The 23,899-nt window shown below is 36.5% G+C and overlaps 2 protein-coding genes across 4 annotated transcripts in view; one reads left to right on the top strand and one right to left on the bottom strand.

Moving 5' to 3' along the window:
• kif18a (kinesin family member 18A) overlaps positions 1-9,540 on the bottom strand; it is a 28,281-nt gene extending 18,741 nt beyond the window's left edge. The window contains exons 1-9 of one of the 2 annotated variants that reach the window (XM_014474152.2): positions 9,422-9,540; positions 6,875-7,220; positions 4,948-5,105; positions 4,613-4,717; positions 4,261-4,371; positions 3,815-4,012; positions 1,036-1,212; positions 844-918; positions 615-715 (exon numbers count right to left, since the gene is read on the bottom strand). In XM_014474152.2, the coding sequence (XP_014329638.1) occupies positions 615-715; positions 844-918; positions 1,036-1,212; positions 3,815-4,012; positions 4,261-4,371; positions 4,613-4,717; positions 4,948-5,105; positions 6,875-7,190 (1,241 nt within the window). In that variant the 5' untranslated portion in view covers positions 7,191-7,220; positions 9,422-9,540. Of the gene's footprint in view, positions 1-614; positions 716-843; positions 919-1,035; positions 1,213-3,814; positions 4,013-4,260; positions 4,372-4,612; positions 4,718-4,947; positions 5,106-6,874; positions 7,221-9,323; positions 9,348-9,421 lie in introns of those variants that run through there. The other variant, XM_023331936.1, reaches the window with a different exon arrangement.
• Positions 9,541-9,634: 94 nt separating this feature from the next.
• Positions 9,635-23,899, top strand: part of mettl15 (methyltransferase like 15) — a 55,700-nt gene continuing 41,435 nt past the window's right edge. For both annotated transcript variants that reach the window (XM_023332857.1, XM_023332856.1), the window contains exons 1-2: positions 9,635-9,680; positions 11,395-11,633. In XM_023332857.1, coding sequence (XP_023188625.1) covers positions 11,409-11,633 — 225 coding nt within the window. In that variant the 5' untranslated portion in view covers positions 9,635-9,680; positions 11,395-11,408. The remainder of the gene's footprint in view (positions 9,681-11,394; positions 11,634-23,899) is intronic.

The raw sequence follows: 23,899 nt of genomic DNA, 5'->3' as shown, positions 1-23,899 counted from the left end.
ACACATTTTAAAAAATATTAATAAGCAGAGTTGTTAATTGAATATCACACCATCTATTACTTGTTATTAATGCTTCGCTCTGCAATAGAGCCAGGGTGAGAATCTCAGTCTGCAGAAGTTAAGTTCAGAACTGCAAGCACAATTTATACATAGTGAACTAGTTGTGTTGTCAGATTATTTTTTCCTCTCCTTTTTTTCCAAGCTCAGGGAACCCAGGGGCAGAATCACAGCATGATGTAAGGATTGTATATCCTGTTGAGACTTGGAAAAGCTTGGGAAAGAGCTAGAATAAAACGCAGAGAAGGAAAACCTCTACTTCACCCGCCTCATGGGTAGTTTTCTTTAACTTCTTCAATGATTCAAATGCAATCTTCCAAAATTGACCCTGCTATTTGCAAGTGATTAAATAAGATTTTCATTCTCAAGGCATAAGCATTTGTGTATCAATTGTTGTAGTAACACCTTAGTTACCCTAATGGCAAAACGCCTAACAAGCTCCTTTTACTTGAATTGGTGTCTACATTCCAATAACGGGATTTCACATGAAGGATTTATGACAAGCCAAAAAGAGTGACGTGTTGCAGGTTTCACTGGGAATCAGACCGCATGCTTACCTTTTGAACTCTGCTTGTTTCTGCGAAGAGATCATGTTGGAAGCCCCAGGCACTGCGTTTTTCTCCTCATATTCTTTTAGTTTCTGCTTCAACTGGAGAATCTTCAGAGATGCAGGACATTGAAAACAGTCAGAAACAAAGGACAAATCACTGTAAATATCCTAATTCAAAACAAACGAGGGAGATTTGACTGATTAAATGTCAAATCACGATGGTGGATTCTCCTTACCTCTTGCCGCTGCTTCTCACAGATCACAGCATATTGACCGATGTGACTGTCGAGACTCACAACATTACTCTTGAGCTGAAAGGCAAGCATTGGAAAAGAAAAATGTAATGTTTTCAAAGGATTTCATGGATTTACTTACAAGATTCATTGCCATTATATCACAGTTAACTATGTGAAAGCTTTAGCACTGACCGAGGACTTTATCTCCTTGGCCCTGTTGGCATATTTAAGTGTGTTCTGGGTGTCATCGTAGGACTTGGATGATGGGCTAACATTGGCAATCATAACAGTTCTGCAGTTGCCCCCCAAGGAGTCTTTAAGTAGCCTCGTCAGCTTGCTGTCTCGATATGGTATATGAGTCTTCTTACTCTGAAACAAACGGGGAAAAAAATAAGGATTAGCCCCACAATGTATGCTTGAGTTCCCTTACAGACTGCACTGAAGAAACTAAAAAAACAAAAACCCTGAGAAACCACTGAAATTTCACTGTGTCCACTTAGAAAATATATCAAATAAATGTTTGACAAGAACAAATACAGAACCCAGGATTCCACTACTCTTGTCAAACAAGACATAAATCAAAAAAGAAAAAACAGAGAAAGATGTAAACTCATACATATGAAGTGTGCCTTCATGTTGTTTCTCCACTTTAACCGGAAGAAAGGCATTGTTACATTGGACTGTATGGTGGGAACCAATAAACCTAACTGGAAACACAATTTAGTACAGAGTGTACAATTTCAAGATTAAGTCTCTCTGCAGCAGTCTGTGAAGACAGCTCAGCCAATAATAATGGCAATAGATAAACTACAGCTGCTTAGGTGAGTCACACTGTCAGTGACACTAGGACCGCAAAGATTCACAATTTAGAATATAATAGAAAAAGAGCGTAAAATAGTTTTATCTGGGGACCAAACTGTGTTGGAACAGAGTTGGACCTTTTGTTAGGTCTGCAGAGCTTCAAGATAAATGTGGGAAAATATCCACTTTAAACAAAAGCAGGCTGTCACTGTCATTCTATATAAAGTGTCAAAAAGTAAATAGCATTGTTTCTGAGAGCAGTGCAGCATATTTAAGACATTCCATAGATGACTAAGCCCTTGTTGTGACTGCATAACGCAGTACAGCTTTTATTAGCCCACCAGTACTGAATTTTATTGTAACGTCTAGAATGTTAATAATCTTAAACAGAAACATGCCTGCCACCACCAAGCGTGGCTTTAGTGACAAAAAGTTTTAACAAATCCCAAAAGATGCATCCTTTGTTTTTGCTGTCAAAACACTACATGATTTTAACAAATGTCATCTGTTCCAGCTCTAAACCACAATTATTGCACAGCTGGAGCATGGAAAACGTTTTCTTCCCATATCAAAGACCAGAACAATTAGAGGAGTGATTTAGCATCATTGAAAACAACAACATGTACACCCTTTTAAAAAGGCATCACTTTTACTAAACAGGACGCATTTTCGGTAGAGGTAATACTCTGGGCTTGACTGAAGGACAAGCTGGAGAAATGGAGTGCTTCCTCAGATGGCTCAACAAAAGTATGGCCACCGCCTAAGGGGAAACAACTTACAACAGAATCTCTGTACATGGAGCATAATATGAAGATGACAAGAGCCCAAACAGAATCGAGCAGACATTCTTCAGCTCTCTCAAATGAATGGTATGTCAGTCAAGAAACGAGTAAGGAAATTCTTTCCTCTAAACATTGACCGCAACGTGAATTTCTTTGGGCCAATAACCATGAGGGACAGGGTGGCAAAGCTGTGGTGAGTTAAGAATGAATCCATGACTGCAACTCTTAAAAAAATATGAGTGAAGTACAGCAGAAACTTAACAATGCTGGTGAAAGGAGACAGGCTCAACCCAAAGAATGAAGGAGACTGTTGAAGATGGATTGCATTTCAACATGGCTGTGGTAGGTTTGCACAGCATTTCCTAAATGCATGCCGCCTGCTTGTGTCTTGTCTCTTGAGACTGGTGTGTAAAATGAGACGACTGCTTGACAGGTTAATGTATGCAACTGGAATGAAATAATACCCAAATACTCAGTTGACTCTGCCCTTCCCAGGTTCCATGTTTACTACCATAGAGAGAGCAGATAACTCCATACAACAATAAACTTAACTAGTTTAAGTTATAATACAAACCAGTCAATAAAATTCAGAACAAATAGAAAATTAATAATAATGAAGCAGTGGTTTGTGATGTTTCTAAAACAAACAACAAACTCTTAAATTGCTTTGTCTATAGAATTAATAAGCCTGCTTAAAAGTTTGACATTTTCTTTGTAATCCACTGTCCATAAAACATTGCTTGAGGTGGGTAAAAATATGCAGTTGACATATTGTTGAACAACCGCAAAATAAAAATGCGTTTCAAAATATTTTAGACTTAGACTGACTTTATTGTCATTTTGCATGCACAGGGTGTATACAAAACGAAATTTCGTTGCATACGGCTCAGGACAGTGTTTTGAGCTTCCAATGTTGTGAGGTTGCGTAAAAATGCGTTTCAAAATATTTTAATTGTAATAGTTTCTTGTACATAGATTCCTAATCAGGTCTTAATGTCTCAACTGAATTAGTCAAAGCACACATATAATCCGTCCAAGGTTTTACCATTTCCCGATGATTACTTTATTTAAAAACAAAAAATGGCTTTCTAAGACTTAGTGATAATATACGATTAACATTTCATGAACACAATTATTTATATTAAAATGAAATTCATTGCTGTGTTGTAATCTTGATTGCTAATTCTCTTATTCTGCATGATGGATACAGGTCTAAGAAACAACATTGTATCTTGTGTAAGTAATGTGCTCACCATCTTTTATTGAGAGTTTAGCAAGTGTTAGGGTGATCAACTAGACAAAATTTTAATTCTTTTTCATGTGGTCATTATGTTGTTTTTTTTGTCCTGTTTGGTAATTAATGAAAATATGAAGAAACACAAGCTCACCTTTGGGTCTGCAAGAGCATTGATAACATTTCCCAGAGCCAGAAGGGAGCGGTTAATATTAGCACCTTCTCGTAGGCGTGCTCCCTTGGCATTGGTGGCGCTGGCCCTCTCTGAGCCAGCCAGGTCAATCAGGCTCATTTTGGCTATGCAGACATTAGGGTTTAGACTGGCTGTTTTGTCCTGCTGCCTCAAATATATCTGAGAAATTATAAACAAAAGTGTTAGTTTAAAAAGAACGTATGTTTAAAGTTTCTACCAGTAAAAGATTCTTTAAGTACATATTTTGTATATACTCAGAGGTGGGTACAGTTAGCTCCATTGTATTTGGTTACTTTGTAGGTAATTGGGATGTTTTCTTTACTTTATTATTTATTTCTCTTAAAAGTAACAAAAAAAAACCCATACAAAATCCTTTCATGTTTTTTACAAGATTAAAATATCGGTACCTGAAATACAGCATGAGAGCGAGAAGAAGTGGCATTCATATCAGTTGGGTGTTGAGTCCTGTTTCGATTGCCAGAATCCAAAGCCTCAAGAATATGCTCTGCAGACTTGGGCTGTAAAACATCAACAGAAGGTTTTTTCAGCATGAGGGTAATGGATCAGGTGAAAATAGTGAAACATCTAAGAAGTGCTGCAAATGAGTAACGAAGAAAGTCTTTAAATAGCATTTTATTCATTTATTGTTAAATGTATATACATTACGTTGTTTAGTAAAACCATGGGAGCAGAATTGTACCACCTTTTAGTGGAATACAATAACAAGAAGGTTCAATGTTGTATCTTTAGCTGACAAACCTTATGAAGTGTGAGGCCCTGAACAACTACTCCTTTGGAGCTGTCCTCTCTGACAGCAAGAGGCCCGACATTAGCCAACAAGTCTCTGATCTGTTCATTGTAAACCTGTGAACCAACAAAAACATAGTTAGGCGTCAAGGGCAAGCTTCAACAACCTAGAGTCACCTCAAGACAAAAAGAAAGGAAATGCAGGATTGAACAGAATAGTTTTGAATTAAAAATGAAAGTAGACAAATATGGAGGAGTAATGTAAGAAATGCTGTTAGGCACAAAATAACCAGCTCAGGTTAAAAATAAATGATCCATTCTACACAAAATACATACTTAGAAAATACCTCAAGATATGAAAATGCAACAGTAAACTCTTTCTCCTCCTTAGCATCGTCCATCCGTTTGAACAGCTCTTTCATTGTGCGGTACATGACTCCAGGGTCATTTTGTGAACCCAGCATGGTATGGGTCTTTCCAGCTCCAGTAGCACCATAAGCAAATACTGTGACCAAAATAAGGAAACTTATTACAAAGGAAAAGGGTGCACAAACACTAACACATTACTTTTAAAAGAACATAGAAAAAGTGCACAAAAAACTGCACAGAAGAAGTGCACAAAATGCAGATTACAAATTTCAATCAATCAAGTGACAGGAATTTGAGTGTTTATTTTAGCTAAAATCATACAAAATATTTAGACAAAAGATATACAGTATGTCTAAATATTAAATGAATACGTTGTGAAACAGCATTTATTTTAATACAGTATGTCATTAGTTGTTCTTCTTTGACATGATACAATAATACAGACAAAGCACAAGAATGCTAGATTGTGATAAATAAATCTCAACCTGTCAAAAATGTATGGTTTACTGTTTCTTTCCTGTTTACAACAACCTTTGCTTTCTATAACATGTTTCACAAAACAGATGGCAACAGCCTATATTTGTAAACAATGGCTTCAGAACTGCAAACCAGGCCTTAAAATGCTGCCTGAACACATTTTTTTTCATGTAGAACTTTGCTACTTTTCCAAATTCAAGTTTTCAGATATCTAACTTGTTTTCAGCTAATTTCATAGTTTTTTGGCAGATATTTTTACTGAAGTCTGGGTACAAAAATAAAACCCTAAAACAAAACCTGGTGATGAAGAAGATGGATGAATGGAAAGATAAGTAAATAAAAAGATGAATGGATGGAAAATAGGGGTGAATCTGTGGTATTCACATAAATGGAAAGATGGGTGGATGCACATTTATGGATGAATGAACAGATTGATGGATGAAAGGAGAAAGGGATTTATGGATTAATAGCTAGATGGATGGTTGACAGAATGCATGGATGAAAATTACATGGAATAAAGGATGAGTTACGAACAAATTAATGTATGAATTGTTCATAGATGGATGTTTGAACAAGTGGATCCAACTTTAGGAAAACGGATTTTGAAAAAAATATATCCAGAAATACAACTATTTTCTTAAAAACATTTTCAAACTACGCAAGAACCGTGTTTGCAAACAGCCTGAGATCTACATTCAAAAGCTGCTCAGAAAAGTAACCTTAAATGACACATTGTACTGAGAAGAAAAGAGAGTTCAGTCAAGGTAGTGAACATTAAATTTAATCCTCCAATGGACCCATATCTACCACAGATTCATAAAAATTACAGTTAGCAACACAACTACAGACAAATCTAGCAAGATATTTGTTGTTCCTAAAGATAATTTCAAGTAATATAATTTGCTCAGTTTTTTTGGTTTTTTTAATGTCACTGATTCTGACAGTTTTGTCTTGAATTTTGCAGTAACACTTATTTCAGAGGGGTGGAAAAATTGAACCGATTCTCTGTAGGGAGCAAACTGAGAATGGTGACTGGATGCTGTAATGAAGTAACTCCCCTCTCACTTTGCTCCCTGCAGTGTACTTTTTCCCTGAACCGCAGGCTTACGTGGAATGGACGTGCAAACTAACAATTCCAATTAATCATAAAGAATGCAAACCTTTTCGCCAGGGATTGAGAAGGTAGTTCAGGGACAATCTGTTCATGACTTTCTAGTGACCCTGAACCTTATAAAATATTAAGGAAATTCAGGATATGTGAGGTCTGATTCATGCTTCCTCTTACGGCAAACCAATTTTACCGTTACTTTATTAGAACCAATTTAGTCTTTTTGTTGCTGAACTATTTTGCACGAATGGGGTTTTTGCTGAGCCTGAATCAAACAAGAAGTCTAACACATTCAATAATTTTGCATCCACGTTAGTTACCTGTGCAGTTGAATCCATTCATTACACCATCTAATACTCCTTTAGTGGTGTTCTCAAAAATGTCCAGTTGAGTAGAGTTCTCATCAAAGACGTGGTCAAAAACAAATTTCAGGTCCTTGTTCGCCCTCTTGTTGATTGTTCGGTTCCTCACTCTTTGTGACCCAAAACATGACATGTCCTCCTCCTTGGGGTCAAAAATAAGCATGTGGTTGTCGACAACTTGGACGACATTGCGACAGTTTTCACGTTTCTCGCTGTCGTTGGTTGGCCGAACGCGAACTACGACTTTTACATGACTACACACATCATTTGCCATTTTGGTCCTTCTGTTGTGAATGGAAAGTTGCTGCAACACAAAAAGGAAAAAAGTTCTTCAGTGGACTTTTTCTACTAAAAACAAAACAAGGCAATAGGAATAACATCTATATATCCAAATGTGGAATATGCACAACAGAAGCAGAAATCCATCTTTGTTTACAAACAACTGCTAACTATTTTTGAAATCTTTTGTCACCGATTTACAGAATAAATTTATTTTCAAGGACGTTTAATTTCTCATCATTGAACTGTCGCCTTGAGTTGGCAACATTAGCAACAAAATAAAGGAATTAACTGCTAAGCTTCTTAAGCAACATAAGTCTCTAACTTGTAACAAAGACACAAGCAGAGACAATGAAAATGTTCCAATAAGAAAATTTATGGTTGTGTCAGCTGTAGTATCAACCTGTATTTCAGTCTTAAATCAGAGTAATAAATGCAGCAGCACTGCTTTATTAGTCTATGATGGAAAGAGTTTGATTTATTATGATTTGAAGATAATCTACCATGGCTAACAATTATTTTTAGAAAATTGTTAACAAAACTTCATAAAACCCTTATAGTAGCTTAGTGGATGCAACATGTAGACACATATCAAGCTTGAAATTTTACAAAACTTAAATGCACCATTCATCTAAAACACATCGTCACCTCTTTCTTTTTGCCAAAAGTGATTTTGTCAAAAAAGAGGCAGCATGTTATTTTACTCAGGTGTCTTTATTTGATCTCCTTACATCATATAATGTAAAGCATAATAGGATAAAAATGTTGCATTAAAGTCAGATATATTTCACAGCTCAGGATAAATACATTGATTTGAATTACGTAATGTAAACTGAACCTTCCAGGTACAGGCTAAACCTATTCTACAACAAGTTGTGGTATGTTTAGATGAGGTCATACCAAGATAATAAAAATAAGCCTTTGAATAAATAACATAGCATAGGTATGATTTATAGGATTGTGATGAACTGATTTTGAAATAATCGTCAACTAATCTAATAATAGATTAATCGTTAACTGGAGTACACAGAGTAATGACTTGCCATTTGCTGAAAGAACAACATGTCCAAAGCAGTAATTAAGACAAAACAACACACACGTACATATATAATCACTTAAGATGAAATAATAAATAAATATCTCTGCAGTGAGAATTGACTAAACTGTTATCAATATGAATTTTTTCATGGAACAGCATTTGTAGTAAAATTAATCAGCCATTGATTGGTGCTCTTACTGTTCATGTTGACTCATTTGAAAATGAACTGACCATCTTTTCAGATTGCAGTACTTGTGGCCATTTTTGTCATCATTGGTTTATTTAAGTTGTAAGTGTTTTGAGTATGGCCATTTTTGATAATCTATTTTCACAATTTTCCTATAAAAGAGTTTCTCTCTGTAGAATTTAACTTCCTGATTAAATAATAGTCTAAGTTAGAGATCCACAAATCACTGGCCAGAGATTTAAATCAGCTTTGATCTGTGACCTGCAAGTCAAATGCTGAAAATGTTTTATGCTCAGCCTCCATTCATTAAATACTTAAACATCAAGAACTGCCAGCAATTTCAGTAGATAAAAGCCTCAACTGAAAGTAGTTTTGTTCATTAAAAATCAGGGAAAGATTAGCATAATATGTGTGAAGTTCATGCGCATCTGATACAAACTCACTACTTTAAAAGAACCCCCAACCCATCTTTTCCCTTTTATATGTTCAAGTATTTGGGTTGAGGGGAATCAAACAACAACAAAAAAATCTGAATATAAAAAATTGTGAAAATTATAGCCTACTTACAAATATCTTCATTAATTTAGTATTAACAAATCTTTATGACTTTCTGCTCTTGTTCACTTCATTAAAAAAATTCAATCTACCACTAAAAACAAACAAACTAGGGAATGTTGTGTCAAAAGCTTGGTAAACGTGCTGCGGTTACTTCAGAAATACATTAATATATCGAGATCATAGCAACTCCCTAACGGTAAAATATATTCATGTGTTGCTTTACAGATATTAAAAGACAAGAAAGTTATGTTTTTTCATTATCAATACTATATCAATGCATTCATTAAATATTTACCTATTTAAATACAGAAGCACAAACGCCACTTAGCACAGTTGACACACACCTGCTAACTAGCCAGCTAACGTCGTGTAGTTTCTAACAATACGTTAGCTTTGTTGTAGCCATCAAACAGAAAACTCTCCGTGGGAGGTTTTTTCTTACCTGTTATAAAACAACAGCTATCTGTCATGCCACAGCAGTTTTTTTCATTAAAGTAAGTCGCTGTCACGTGAAAATATAAGTCGTTAGCAACGCGTTGCCGGAGAGAGCTAGCACAACAAGCGCCAATATTTTCAAACAGGAGCTCTCTTCCTGTGTGGCCGCGGATTGGCTGTCAGGGTGACGACGCTGGGCGGCCCAGCAGTGACGAGCACGTCACGCTGAGGCTGGAGGAGGCGGAGCTTCTGCTTGATCCACTACGGTAAGCTGCAGTTTAGCTTTTCTCATCTGGAGGCACGTTTCAGCGTGACAGTTGTTAGTTGAGCTGTTTCATATGTTGTGCAGTAAAATGCTGTTTACCGTTTGTTTAGTAGTGGACAGAATGTAAAGTGAACGTTTAAGTAGCAGGAGTATTAATGTACTGTCACGACTTCAATTTTTACTCCATTGATAAATGCCAGGTGGACATGGAAACCTCTTTTTACCTGTCCCTATGATATTTTTCTTCAAAGTGCCAGCTTGCTTGGTTGCACAGGTTAAACTTTTACCCCATATTAGTCTTCATGTTGGTTCCAGTCTTGTTGCGAATGTGAGCCTGGCACATTTAGCGGAGAGGCTAAAGCTAACTAAGCAGCAGGATGTACAGTGCCGTTGCTAGCCTTATGGGTGCCCTAAGCACAAGTGCTCTGTGGTGCCCCCCAAATGATTTTGTACTTTGTCTTCTTAATATTTTAAACGTGACAATCATTATCAAATAAATAAAAAAATTAATAAAGTAAATGATATGTGGAATAGTCCTCAATGTGTGTAATGCACTATTTTTTAATCACTATACAGTGTTTATGTTTTAAATTTTGCCCTTACTATGTAGTATTTTTATTTGTTATTCTATATTTAGATATTTTATATTCTGTCTTTTTGTGAATTTACTTGTTTTGAGAGAACTGGTTCCACACTAGTTCCATTGCCTTCTTATGCAATTCTGCTAAATTCTCATCTCCCTTTGGTGCTCTGTCTGGGATTTCTCTCATTGTGCTTGATTTCTCAGATTGAATTTCAACCAGCGCGCAGAAAAAGTTGTGAATGATGACACTGATTTTCTGTGCTGTTTTAGAGCAACTCCTTTTCTTAAAGCTGAGGGTCCAGACACTTTACAAAGCAAAGTGCAGACCAAGGGGCTGGTGTTTATCAGGCTAGTTTCACACCAGTTATGGACCAATAATGCCTGTAGCACACCAGTTAGGCTGTGTAATCAGGGAATCCCTTGGTGTTTATTACAATAACGCACATTTATAATATTAATTTTCTAATGTGTAATAAAATTAGATAGCCGTAACAGATTGTCACTGACTTAGAGTGACACTTCCTCCATCTCCTACTAGTAAATGCTTTACGCACATTTTAAGAGAACCTCTCTATTGTTGCTCATCATCACTTCTTATTGGGTTATTGGGCAGCAGAGAGTTAACTTGCTAATTTTTATCTTTCTATAGTTGTCATGTCATGCTTAATCTTTTCTATAGTCCATCAACTAACTTTGATGGACTATAGAAACCTTATTGGTGACATACAATTTACTGTTTTTATGACATACAGTATATTGTGGTGGGAAGTATTTCTAAAAATACCAAAGTTGAGGCAACAAAAAGTGTTTAATATTTACAGTTCTTCTCAATAACACATAGTGTAGTGGGATATACGAACTGTACAGTCAGAATATAACAGTAATTATGTTCACATCAAGTTGCAAAGCATGGCAAATTGTTATTGTCAGCAAATGCAACATTGCAACAATGTGGTGTGGCATAACACATTGCTTTGTTAGCAGCAGATTTGGAGAAAGTTGCAGAATGAATAGGGACAATAAAACACCCGTGTCAGACTAAACTAATATTTATTTTTTATAGTGTTAAAAAACAGCCACAAACCTGGAGTAGTACATTAAATTAGCATAACTTGCTGTTGTTTCTCCACAGGCCCTTACAAGAACATGCTTTTTATCTCCAATATAATGCTATGGAAAACAAACCTGGCAGCACGGAGAGCATGGAGGTCATTAATGTTGAGGCTGAATTCTGCCACCGCTGGTTTGTCTTCTGGCCCTGGTTTTTGGGATAGGTCTGACGGACTCTCTTGTGTTTCTGCTGAAAAGCCTCCTCACATGCCTGTCATGCTTAAAGAAGTGCTTCATTACTTAGACGTCCAGCCAGCTCAGGTACGTTCACACCTTAATTATCTGTTAAAGTGTTTTTGTCTCTTTTATACATGGATCATTTTATTAGCTACACTTTATTAGTACCACTTTGAACTTCTTAGTCTTTTAAGTATCATGTTTTTTTATTGCATTTAGCAAGATGTTATAAAAGTTCCTTGGAGATTTTGTTCTAAGTAGACGAGAAAAGATAGAACTGGGCAAAATGAAAGCTTATCCTAGTTTTTTGTTTTATCCATTTGAAATAAGGATCAATAAGGCTGAATTTAAAAGCTTTTGATCATAACTTTTAACCTTTGAAAAGAGGTTCACACAACTATGAAAAACAGTGAAATGTATAAACGTACTTGTCATTGTGCAAAAATGAACAATATATAAATTCTTAATCATACAAAATGTGCCAAGTTGATTGTATAGCACCAAACTCCTTGCTTACGCCCTCCATCATAGGTGGGACATTCAATGCCTGGAACTTGAATGTTTTTGGACTGTGTAGTATTGGTATTCTGAAAATTTGATTAACTATTGCTTAATTCAAATAACACAAGCAGAAATATAATTTACCCTCTTCTATCCGCGGTGCACCGATTGCAGTTTTCTGGCCAATCACCGATTACCGATCTTAAAATAGCCTGACCTGCCGATTCCAATCTTGACCAATACCAATTTTTTGGTCTGAAAACATTCTAGCTAAATATAGCAAGAATGTTTCTGAGTTGGCAACAGTGGTGTGACTATTATTAACTGAAAACTTGCAGTCATGACCTGGTGGGCTGATCTGCCAGTCAAACCTCTCACGGGAGAGCAAAAGAGGTCAGTGGTTGATTTTTAAATCTTTGTTGAGGTAGATAAGGTTGCCTTTACCTGCAAATATCGGCCCATCACCGATCTCCCAAAATTATGGAAATTTGCTGGCCGATAAATTGGTGCACCCCTAATTTCTGTAAGTATTTGCAGATTAGGAACTTTGTGAAAACACCTTCTCAACTTTGAGAGGTCTGTACCGGACATGTAGAGAGCCATATTAGAATATTTACCAATTCCAACTTCATTGTCTCCCAACTTAACGAGACACTGCAAAATCTAAGCCTTCCAAAAATTGACAATATAAAGGAAATAGGGAAAAGGAGCTTGGAGCACTGTTACCCCTGACTGTGTGCAAAATAGGCTAGAATATATTCATGAGTGTTCTATTAATGCCCGGCACCGCTTTATACAATTTAGGTTTTTACACAGGTTACACTCAAAGATTATGATGCATAGCATGTTCCCAGAAGCCTCAGCCTTGTGTGAGAAGTGCAAATTCATTGAGAATACTCTTATCAGACAGCTATGCAGTTTGTCCTGAACTTCAAGAGTACTCATGTGACATATTCTCTTTTCTTTTCATGATACTGGAAGTTCAGGTGGTAACAAATCTAATTCTGATCACTCTGGGAATATCTGATAAGTTTATGGAACTCAATGTAGCACAATGGCGCCTTCTAGCCTGTGGTGTTATAATTGTGAAAAACGAGTCCTTCCTTACTGGGAAAACAAGAGGTGCCTTCCATCAAACATTGGCTAGCAGATCTGACAGACACTCTCCTTTTGTAGAGAATCAGATTCATCTTAAAAGACAAGCTGAGAGATTTTGAGAACATCTGTCAGCCTTTTAGTCTCTTATCTTGACAAAGAACCTGCTAAAACGGTCAGTAGCACTCCTGGGGAGGAAGGGGCAGTTGTGTGTTTTGGGGCAAATGCCTGCCTGAAGAAAACGTTTCTTTAAAAACATGTTTGAAACTTAAATTATTTCAGACAAGAGTTTTTTATTTAAGTAATAAATTACATTTTTTCTCATTTGTTACCATCATTTTTAATATAATACTTCACCCACTGAAGTATTGTCATGCTAAAAATGACCCAGAATGTGCTCAGTCTGTAGGCAAATGCGTGATCTATGACTAAACTGAATCTAGACTGACCATCCACACTGGTATTTGCAAGTGATTAGGACGTATTTGAATTTCAGCCATTGTTATCCTGTCTGCCTTTACGTGATCTAGTAATGCCATGGGCATTCTAACTCACAATAATGAGTGTTTCTCAGGCATTTTAATTTTACTCTTCTCATGTGTAAGAATGTGTGATTGCCAATTATTGAAAACTTCATTGTTTACTATATTGGTTTGTTTTTAATTGAGTGAGGAAACAACAATAATTAAGCTTAAAAAGAATTCCCTAAATATTTACGTCATAATTGATCCTCACGTGTTATTGCAACTCGAAGAGAACCGTGTGGATTGACCTCCTAACTGATCATTTTTCTCCTACTGAACGGTTGCTGAGATCGTGTTCACACTTCACATAACAAGGCACTCATGAATTGGACAGGTTGCCAGTATCTTGGCTTTCACTTAATGTATGTACTACCAGGACAGATGGGCATGAGTCAAAAGCCTTCTGGTGTGGAAGGCATCTTAGGAAGGAAAGTGATGCCCCCCTCCCTGCTTATAATACATGGTCAAGGCAGGTGGGGGCCACGGGTCAACAACTTAGTCAGGATTTGCGCCACTGTAGGGCTGTTGGCAGGAAACAGGGTGCTGCGTCGCTCCTGCCTGAACTTTAGCACCTCTAAACTCCTCCGCTGCCCGCCCATTTGCCAACTGTCCCAAGACGGCTTGCCAATCAGATGCTCTTAAAAAAACAGTTTGATAGATTTAATAATTTTTTTTTTGTATAGTACATGCTGTAGACCTCAGTCAGTGTGACATTCTGGGAGAAATGATTTATGGTCACACAATACAAGTCTGTTATAACCACAGAGGGTTGTTTATTTATTTAAACATCCATGCAAAAGTGCTGCTTCTATAACCACAGCATGCTTTCATGTTAATGTTTTTAGATCTCTAAATATAGATAGTACTACTAGTTTCTTTCCAAAAACTCATTCATTTTATGGGTAGCTTTTTGTCAAATCCTTTGAAAAATATAAGCTCTGAAAAAGATTTTTTGAGAACTTATGTTTGTAGCAGTTTGCTCTTGGTGTCACAAACATATCAGCTGTCCCTTACAGACATCCTTTACATTAAAGTTAGTGTTTCTATAGAAAGATATTTTTTCATGTATTTATTTAAGTTTGATTTAATCATGTAGTCACCATGAGATTATGCTGCTGCCTATCAGCAGCCGGGTATCGCTTAAAATTAGATTTTGTAAGGCCGACCTGACAGTAATAGGTTCCAGCACAATACAAAACAGTTACAATCATTACATACAAATAATACCCACAATAACTATCCATCCACTAAATCTAAAAAAGTTAACACAAATATATACATTCCACTCAATTTGTATTTTTTTGTTTCTATTGTACATTTTACGTAAAAAAACATAGTGATATATATTGTTACCGCCTCCCATCATGATGGATATCGTGATATGAATTTTATGCCCTATCACACATTCCTACTTTGCAATATATTGTACAGCTCTAGTTGAAAATAAATTTAAATTCCCGTTCTTTCTCATTTTTATTAGTGGTTTGTACTTTTCTCCTCCATTCCTAACTAAACTGCGTTGCTGGGATTGTTAAGGTGTTTAATCAAGATTTCTTTGGTCATCTATTTTTGGAAGGTTTTCTTGAAATAGAAAAAAAGACTTAAGACAGGGCCAGACAGGGCAGGGGAAATTATATTTCTTTTTTAGCTTGGGAAGACTTTGGAAACTCAAAGGGAGATGTTGAGTCCTTTTGAAGAGATCAATACTGTATCCGGGCCAATTTTGTGCTTTCATTCAGTTTTCCTTTCCTTTGTTCATTCATTCATTATTTTACTGATGGATAGAGTCATCTTGTACAATAATGCCTATGTTGACATAACTCTTATGAACTAGCAACGTAAGAATGCCACTAGATAGGAACTGAATAGACTTATAGTACACCTGCTAACACTCAGAACAGCCACAAAACAGAATCAGCTTAAGGACAACAGTGTCACTAATTAGAGCCATGTGATGCCTATGCAGCCTCCCCCTTATGTACCGAGAAATTTGTTTATGTGACTACCTGCATTTGCACTGAGTTGGTGCACCATGTACAGATCGTAAATATTGTGTAAAACGAGCTGTGGATTCATTGTGACAGATTCTTTTTTACTTTCACGCAATTTTAGCAAAAGTACATGCTATATAGAAAATTATGGAAGAAAGTGTTAACTCACCTGTGTATAACCTCACACCAAATATGAGTTTGTGTTCTGTCCTCATAATAAGAGACCTTCAGAGGTAGCAGCTGGTTGAGTGTGCTGTGGTAATCTAACCATAAAACGAAGGACCTCTTTAAATGAGCAAATTACAGTGAATAATATAACCCAAACAAAAAAACTAAATAAGCTATTTTACTTCAAGGACATATGTAAATTTTATAAAAATATGTTTTTAAAAATATTTCTTAAAGCTTTCACTATGTCGTGACAGTATAACATGAGACAGATCATCTGTGAAAAAAAATTGCTCCTCTGCCTCCCTGTGGGCATGTCATCTGTTTCACAGTGAGAAACAACCAATCACAGTCAGAAGGAGGGTCTTAGCACTGTCTATCATACAAGTGTATTTGCTGCTCAATGTGCTAATGGCAGAAAAACAACTTACTATTACAGGAAAACTGTTTACCCATCACCATCTGTGGCTATGCTAACTAGCCTGAGAATTCATGGCAGGTTCCAGTGTGGAGAACTAACTGTATGCTAGCAAAGAACCAGGGGAAGAGTGTGGGGAGCATGTAGGCGAGGGTGATTGACAGTGCTTAGCTCCTCCTCCGCCATCAATCGTCAAGGAAGAGGACCAGTACATTTCCCCAAATAAAATGTGTCAGTAATTGTTTGGCAATTAATGCTTTTAGGATTGGAAGCAAAATTATTTTACATTTATAAGCTAGTTTAGTTCAACAAAAAGTACACATTTTCTTCATTTATTTTCAGACACTGTAGCTTTAAACTACATTAAAGTAACAACAAAAATAATTGCAAAAAACAGTCCAGGGGAGTCTGGACTCACTTCACAGCATGTCATCAATAGTAGTTTATCACATTCTTTATTTTTTGAGTAGGGGTCGGGTTGGGTGAAGTTATTGTCCATTTTTTTTAAATCAAAATTAACTGCTCAATGTATTGTGATACTGACTTTAAGTCATATCGCTCAGCCCTTCAACAAACACAAAAAAGCTCTGAAAGACATTCAAAACACACTGTTCAGCAAGGCCAGATTAAAAGTAAGACTAAATACTCTGGAGCAAAATGTGAAGAAACAGGATCGATTTTTGTAAAGCACCAGGAAGTCCTCATACGATGAGAAAACTATAAATTCTATAAATAAAGCTTAGAAAGAGGAGTGGGCTGAAAACAAAATGGCAAAAGACTAGCCAACTTCTTTATCTTTCAGGAGCAGTCCCTTGGACTCACAGCTGATGGCTCATTAATCTATTCCAAAGGATGCCCTTGACACGAGAGGCCTCTGCCAGTGAAAACCTCTATATAAGCTTCATATCACATTATCAATTTACATTATTTGTGTTTATAACCGACCTAAAAAACTGACAAAAACTTACTATGTGTGTATGTATGTATGTGTGTAAAAAATTCCCTTCTCACCCACCGCGGGTGGTTCTTATCCTCTGAGCTCGGGTCCTCTACCAGAGGCCTGGGAGCTTGAGGGTTCTGCGCAGTATCTTGGCTGTGCCAAGGACTGCACATTTCTGGACTGAGATGTCTGATGTTGTTCCTGGGATCTGTTGTAGCCATTGGTCCAGTTTGGGGGTGACTGCCCCGAGGGCCCCGATGACCACAGGCACCACTGTGGTCTTCACCTTCCAGGCCCTCTCCAGTTCCTCCCTGAGGCCCTGGTATTTCTCTAGTTTCTCGTGCTCCTTTTTCCTGATGTTGCAGTCGCTTGGTATTGCTACATCTACCACAACGGCTTTCCTCTGTTGTTTATCCACTACGACAATGTCTGGTTGGTTCGCCATTATATATATATATATATATATATATATATATATATATATATATATATATATATATATATATATATATATATATATATATATATATATTAGGCTTAGGACATAGTTTTACTTTTAAATTAAAAATTAAATCCTATGTCTTCATCTACCTACTTTACATCAGGAGGCACAGGCCAAGATGTGTGTATAGCACTAGGCCATAGTGCAGCAACAACAAACCAACTTATGATTCTTTGTTACATGATTCTGTGATTGCTGTTAAAGTATAATGAGCTAGCACATAATGAAATGAAAATTTATTGTATTCTACCAGGACAAATTAGCTACCTCCACAGAAGTATGTGGCAAGACATCTAGTGTGGGAGGCATTGGGGCATTGAAACACCATTTACAGACATTAGTTTGACTGCAGAACTTGATTTGACACTAATCACCATTTAACTACTCCATTCATACATACGATTCTCTGCTCTACCAGTAAGCAGACACTGCACATCTTTTAAAATCGTATTTATTCAAATCACTAACCATTTGGACAGTTTCTGCTTTTTCTTCCCAGTGTTGTGACTTGAACTTGTTGTCAGCTGCATTGCTGACAACAAGTTCAGCGGCACATGCTTCATTTTAAGGTGGTTAAACAAATTGCTTGTATTTCCTCCCTTTGTAGAACTGTCACCCCACTCACTTTGCAGAGTAATTTTTCTGCTCTTGGTCTTACTGTTTAACCCTCCAGCAATTTTAAGAGATTGGATCATTTGGACCTCATAAGGTTTTTACTCTGTGTAGTCGTCACACTGACCCCATGTGCGCTTTTACATGATATTGTTTTTTAAATGGGGACAACCCCGGTGTTGGTGTTTTGCCATCTGTGATTGTACAACATGTGGAATGGTGAAATAGACAAGCTACAGCAGGAGGATACTATATCTCCTTCAACTTTTGTTTGCTAAGACCTAGAAATTAAGGCTATATTTATGACAGGGTTTTACACTTGTACAATAAGTGCTTAGAAGACTGTTGTCTGATATCAAAATGGTAAAGTTAGAATTTGATGTAAATGGCATCAAGATGGGAATCTATCCTACCTTGTTTTAATGGTGAAGGCTGCTAGTAAACCTTTATATTTTTGCATCAGTATGTCAGTTGTGCAGCAGCATCAAAGATAACACTCTCCTGTGCTTGTGCGGATTGACGAATGACCAGCTTGTTAGCTTTCCACTTCTCGCAGGTTTGTATTTCCGACGAGCTTGAGGTGATATGACATATTTCTACTGGAGAAAGCAGAACTGCTAGTTCATACAAGCTCACAGTAAAAAAAGATATCCAAATTAAGTCTTTTGGATTTCAATATAATTAGTGTTGATGTTAAGGCCACCTGCTGGCACAGCGTAGATATTGCGACAGTTTTGATGGGAATCCCACAGACAGATCTGTTTAAAACACATAAACAACAATAATTTTTGTGTAATAGTGTACAGTAATTATAATTTTTTGTCAATGTTGCCATTTGTTGTAATTATGTGCTTTTCTGATATGCAACTGGATACCAAACCTTCTTCTTCCAAATAACAAAGCAATCTGCAGTATTTCCACTGACCAATACAGTTCCCTTTCTGAAAACTTGTTTTTTTTACTCATCAGTCTTAAACAGAGGTATTCGGCAGAAATGTGTAATTGCACAATTTAATCATCTTAAGAGAATACTTATGAAAATATCTCACACTGCCAAACGTTCTACTTAAATAAAATCACATATTTTAATTATTTGTAACAACAGTGTTGAATAGAGCCTGCAATAAATATTATTGTATTACTCTTTTAGGTTAAAGATGTTCTCTGTGACTTTGTATTTATTTCCAGACTCAGCCAGCAAGGTGAAGTGCTAATGTTAATTTGAGCGAAGCGGTAATATGATCTTGTCTCTAAATTAGTTAAAAGCTTGAAGTTGCTGTTTCAGCTGTGCAGTCAGTGGGTTAAGAGTAAATATGAAGTACATGGATTCAGAGAGATTGCATCATTACAATACTGTTTGTGCATGTTTTTCATCAGGTACCATAATATTTGAGAGTTGTCAAACATCTTGTTTAAACACATTTTTCAGACTGTTAATGCATTGCAGTTGTTGTTTTATTGTCTGGCATAAATGATAACACTTGCATGTAAATATATGGAAATTATTGTAAATGCTCACAATGGCATTTTTGTTTATGTTGTATGTCTACCCTAATATGCTAATAGATAATACATTTTTTGCTGCAGACATTGTGCAAAGGAGGTTATTTTCACACATATTTTATTCTTTTCAAGTCAAATGGTATCTTAATTCACAATTTATTGATCAAACACTGTGTGATGCTAAACACAGAAGTTTTTTTCCCCTAATTTCTTTCTATTGAATTGGCTACCACTTGACAGTGCTTTTCTTTTATTTCTTCACACTCCTTTTTTGGGTGCACTGAGTAGTGAAAGAGGAGGCTGGTAAATAATTGATCCTTGTAACTAAACACTCCAGCCGGGGATGCTGGGGCTGATTGACGGCCAGATATTAGGCCCTTGTCTCGTAAGGTTGCAAGTTTAGTCTGAGGTTATCAGTGGCCAGAAGAGTCTTTCTCCCTCCCTGGCTCATTACTTTCATGAGTAGAACATTTCATAGTGGAGCAGTGGGTGGGGGTGTGGTGTGAAGACAGTCTGGGACTTCATTAGCCAAATGGGATGCCTCAGCCTACAGAGCGCCAAACCGTTCAGCCTAGCTGAGCAGACAGCCTCTTTGAGGGCACTTCACCACACTGTCTGCTAGACTTGTTTGGGCTCCAGTCTTACAAACTTTAGCTGTAAGTTCAGATGACCAACAACATAAATAAATAAATAAATAATTTTCTTTGCGTCTTTTAAACAAATGATACCTGTTAGCACTCAACTCAAGTAAATTCTTCCCAAAATATACAACCACCGACAGCCTACACCCATTCAATTGCCTGCTGACTTGATTGGCCACTGATCCAATCACAATGACTTCATTTCACTTTGATCGATGTGAGCATGGCATGGTTATTGGTCAAATGGGATGGTCAAAGTGAACTTGTATATTTTTGCCGACATCCAGACCCTATGCTTACAAAATAACTTTCTAGTGTGCGGCAATCGCGTGGGCGAATTTTCTTGCAGAAGTTTGATCTGAAAAGGACTCTTGATTTCTCTCTATCATATCTCTATCCAGAAGAGTAGGAATACCTAAGTCTAGTCCTCGAGATCTACTGTCCAGCAACTTTTTTTTGCATCTCCTTCCAACACACCTAATTCAACCGAGTGGGTTTATGCCAGGCTTCTGTGATACCTTCATGATACTCTGATGAAGGAGTCCAGGTTTGGTGTGTTGGAACAAAGTTGTATCTAAAAGTTGCAGGATAGGAACTCAGAAGGACAGAACTGGGTTCTCCTGCAGTACAAAAATTTGGAATGTTGTTGAATAGGTGATGCTATTATGTTAATATGGAACAACATTTCTGATAAATGTTTTAGGCCAGTTGCTGAATCTATGCCATCAGACAATGACAGTATTATGACGATGAAAGAGGATGTAAGTTGAAACTATCATGGTGTAGCTAATAAAATGGCCTGTGAGAATAGGTTACCTATATGTTTTTTTCTTTATGTTGTTCTACCAAAATAAAAATAAAAAAATAAAAATCTCTTACAAGTAAACCTTCTGAAAGGATTTTCTTAGGGCAGAAAGAGTGGTAAGTAAGATCAATGGATGTGTGAGAGAAAATAATCTACATCTAGGATTTGTAAGACAACTACATTGATTTGGACAGATTGGGGGAAGACTGCGCTTCTACAACATTAAGCCCAGAGAACTGTATTTGCATATAGCTTGAATGCCAAGTATTTGAATAGTATAACATTGGAATCCATATTTAATGCAGAATTGATTTTATTACAGCAGGTTTTATTGCAATGTTTACATTTTTTCCTGATGTGAGAGTGTGGGTATGCTTATCAGATGGATGCCCTGTGGACAGCTGGATGGAGATGACTCATTCTTGCAACACATCTTTATTCAGTGTGTGTGCGTGTGCGGGCGTGTGTGTGTGCGTGTGCATGCATGAATCTGTGTAAGAAAAAGGGCCAACTACATTATCAGCAGTCTTTTGTTTAAATATGTTCAGGATGATAAAAAACATGTATTATTCATAATAGATCATTTTCCTTTCTTGACTGAGGTATAAATAATTTTTTTTTACAGTAAATCTCAATTTCCAAAGGATTTCTTTTCTTCAAATAAATTTTTTAAAATTATTTGTGCACATATGGAATAATCATCTGGACAAATAGACTCAAGAAATGCTGTAAAGTAAATTAGGTAATTCTACACTCACCCTGACACCTAATAGTTAAAACAAAGAGGAAGATGATTGGCATCAACTTACCAGTTGTAAAATCCCTTTTAACATAATTGTCTGACGCGGTCCTGCAGTAAAGTCCAGTTTAAGCTTATTTAAAATAGTTTTTCACAAACCTTTTCCACTGGTTTTGCTTGTGATCTGTTCCTTCATCTAACACCTTTTCAGTTTAGTTGTAGTACATCATGTGCAGCCAACATTATATGTTCTCCTTTGACATTTAGATAAGGTTCTGTTCTAAGCTAGAGCATTCCCATTACTTGCCCACTCTTTTTCTTAGGTAATTTGGCAGGAAGGACCATGTCAGCTTGACGTTACATGACTGAGCTGACCTAAGCCAGTGCCACAGGTTTCTTTAGTCATTTCTCAGTGTTCATTTATAATGCCGACTTCTACAGACCACCTAGAATGTCCTTGATTAGAGTTAATCACTGGAATGTCTGTTCAATGTTTTATGAGCAGATAATGTGGAACATTCATTTTTTTAAGGAAAGCTAAAGACCCAAATTCTTCTGTCTAACTATATCCTTGTTGACAAAAACAACATTTAAAGAACAGTTATGCTTGGGATCCAACCTTTAGTATAAACTTTGGTGTACCCTAAAAGAACGGCACGCACAAAACTAGCATGGCTTCTTATTAAAAAGTCACTCTTAAAAATTAGGCATATTATTGATATGTACACACCTTCCTGTACAGGCTAAATGGACAGTTTAAGTTTTTTAAAAGAAGCTATGATATAATTTCTTAACTGTACTAAATAGGCAGTCCTTATGCAGTTTGGTGAATCCTAGGCATTTTGCATAGATGTCTGTAAATCTGTCCATGGCTGAATAAAACTACAGAAGGAATAACTACAAACTTTTCATAAATGTCAAACTCACTTAAAAATGATGCCTGTTGATAGTAACTTCTGGTAAGTTTGTACACTATATACTTCATCTAGATTCTTCTTTTGCTATCACTTGTTGCTTTGGGGAACATTGTCTCTGCAGCAAGGTGTCTTGTAGAAAAGGAAAACGGTAGCGAGTTAAGAGCAAATAAATTTGAAAATTAAAGCTATTTCATTCACGTTGTGGCATCAACATCCTTGTGAAAGTACCTTCACTTAAACATAAATCCTAGGCTAAATAATCTTCAATTTTACCTAAATGCTTTTTCTAACCGGTTGTAACAATGATGTTTTGGAGTATGCTGGAGTCCCACTTTAAATCAGATAAAGAATCTGTGGAGGCAGCTAAATATTAGGGTGATGGCAAGGAGGCCTTCCAACCGGAAAGAGTCAAAGCTCTTTAGGAGTAGATTGCTGTTATACTAATAACGATTTTTAGTTGATCATTTAAAATAATTTTTGGCATATTGAAGCTAATGACTTTACAGACCTGGGCCAAGAGTAAAACATACGTAAAACACCCTGATCTTCTGAATTCTGAAAGCATTGTATGCAATCGCTAGTAACCTTAATAATACTGTTACTTTATCATAATATCTTGAAAACAGTGTTTTTGTGTGTGCCGGCAATTACATATTTCAGGTTAGGACTTAATTTATTTTTCCAACAAATACATTTGGAAATTGTATTTGCATTCAAATGTATTTGCATGTATTTGCAAAAACATGCAAATGTATTTTTGCATGTATAAAAACATGCAAAAATACTCTAAATGATTAGAGTATCATTTAGATACTCTAAATGCTAATCCTTCGCATTAACAATATAGAGGTATTGACATAATCTCTGGTTACCCCAATATGATCAACCTACAATACAGAAAACAGAAGTAGCATTGGTAAAAAAGAGGTTGGGCTGAATACACCAAAAATGAGTTTTTAAGACGCTGTGAAGCTTTCCTCCAAAGCTTTCCTTC

This window comes from Xiphophorus maculatus, chromosome 4 (genome assembly GCF_002775205.1).
Source record: "Xiphophorus maculatus strain JP 163 A chromosome 4, X_maculatus-5.0-male, whole genome shotgun sequence".
In the NCBI taxonomy this organism is placed as follows: Eukaryota; Metazoa; Chordata; class Actinopteri; order Cyprinodontiformes; family Poeciliidae; genus Xiphophorus; species Xiphophorus maculatus.
Note: the sequence above shows the minus strand (reverse complement) of the source record. Positions and strands in the feature narration are given on the sequence as shown.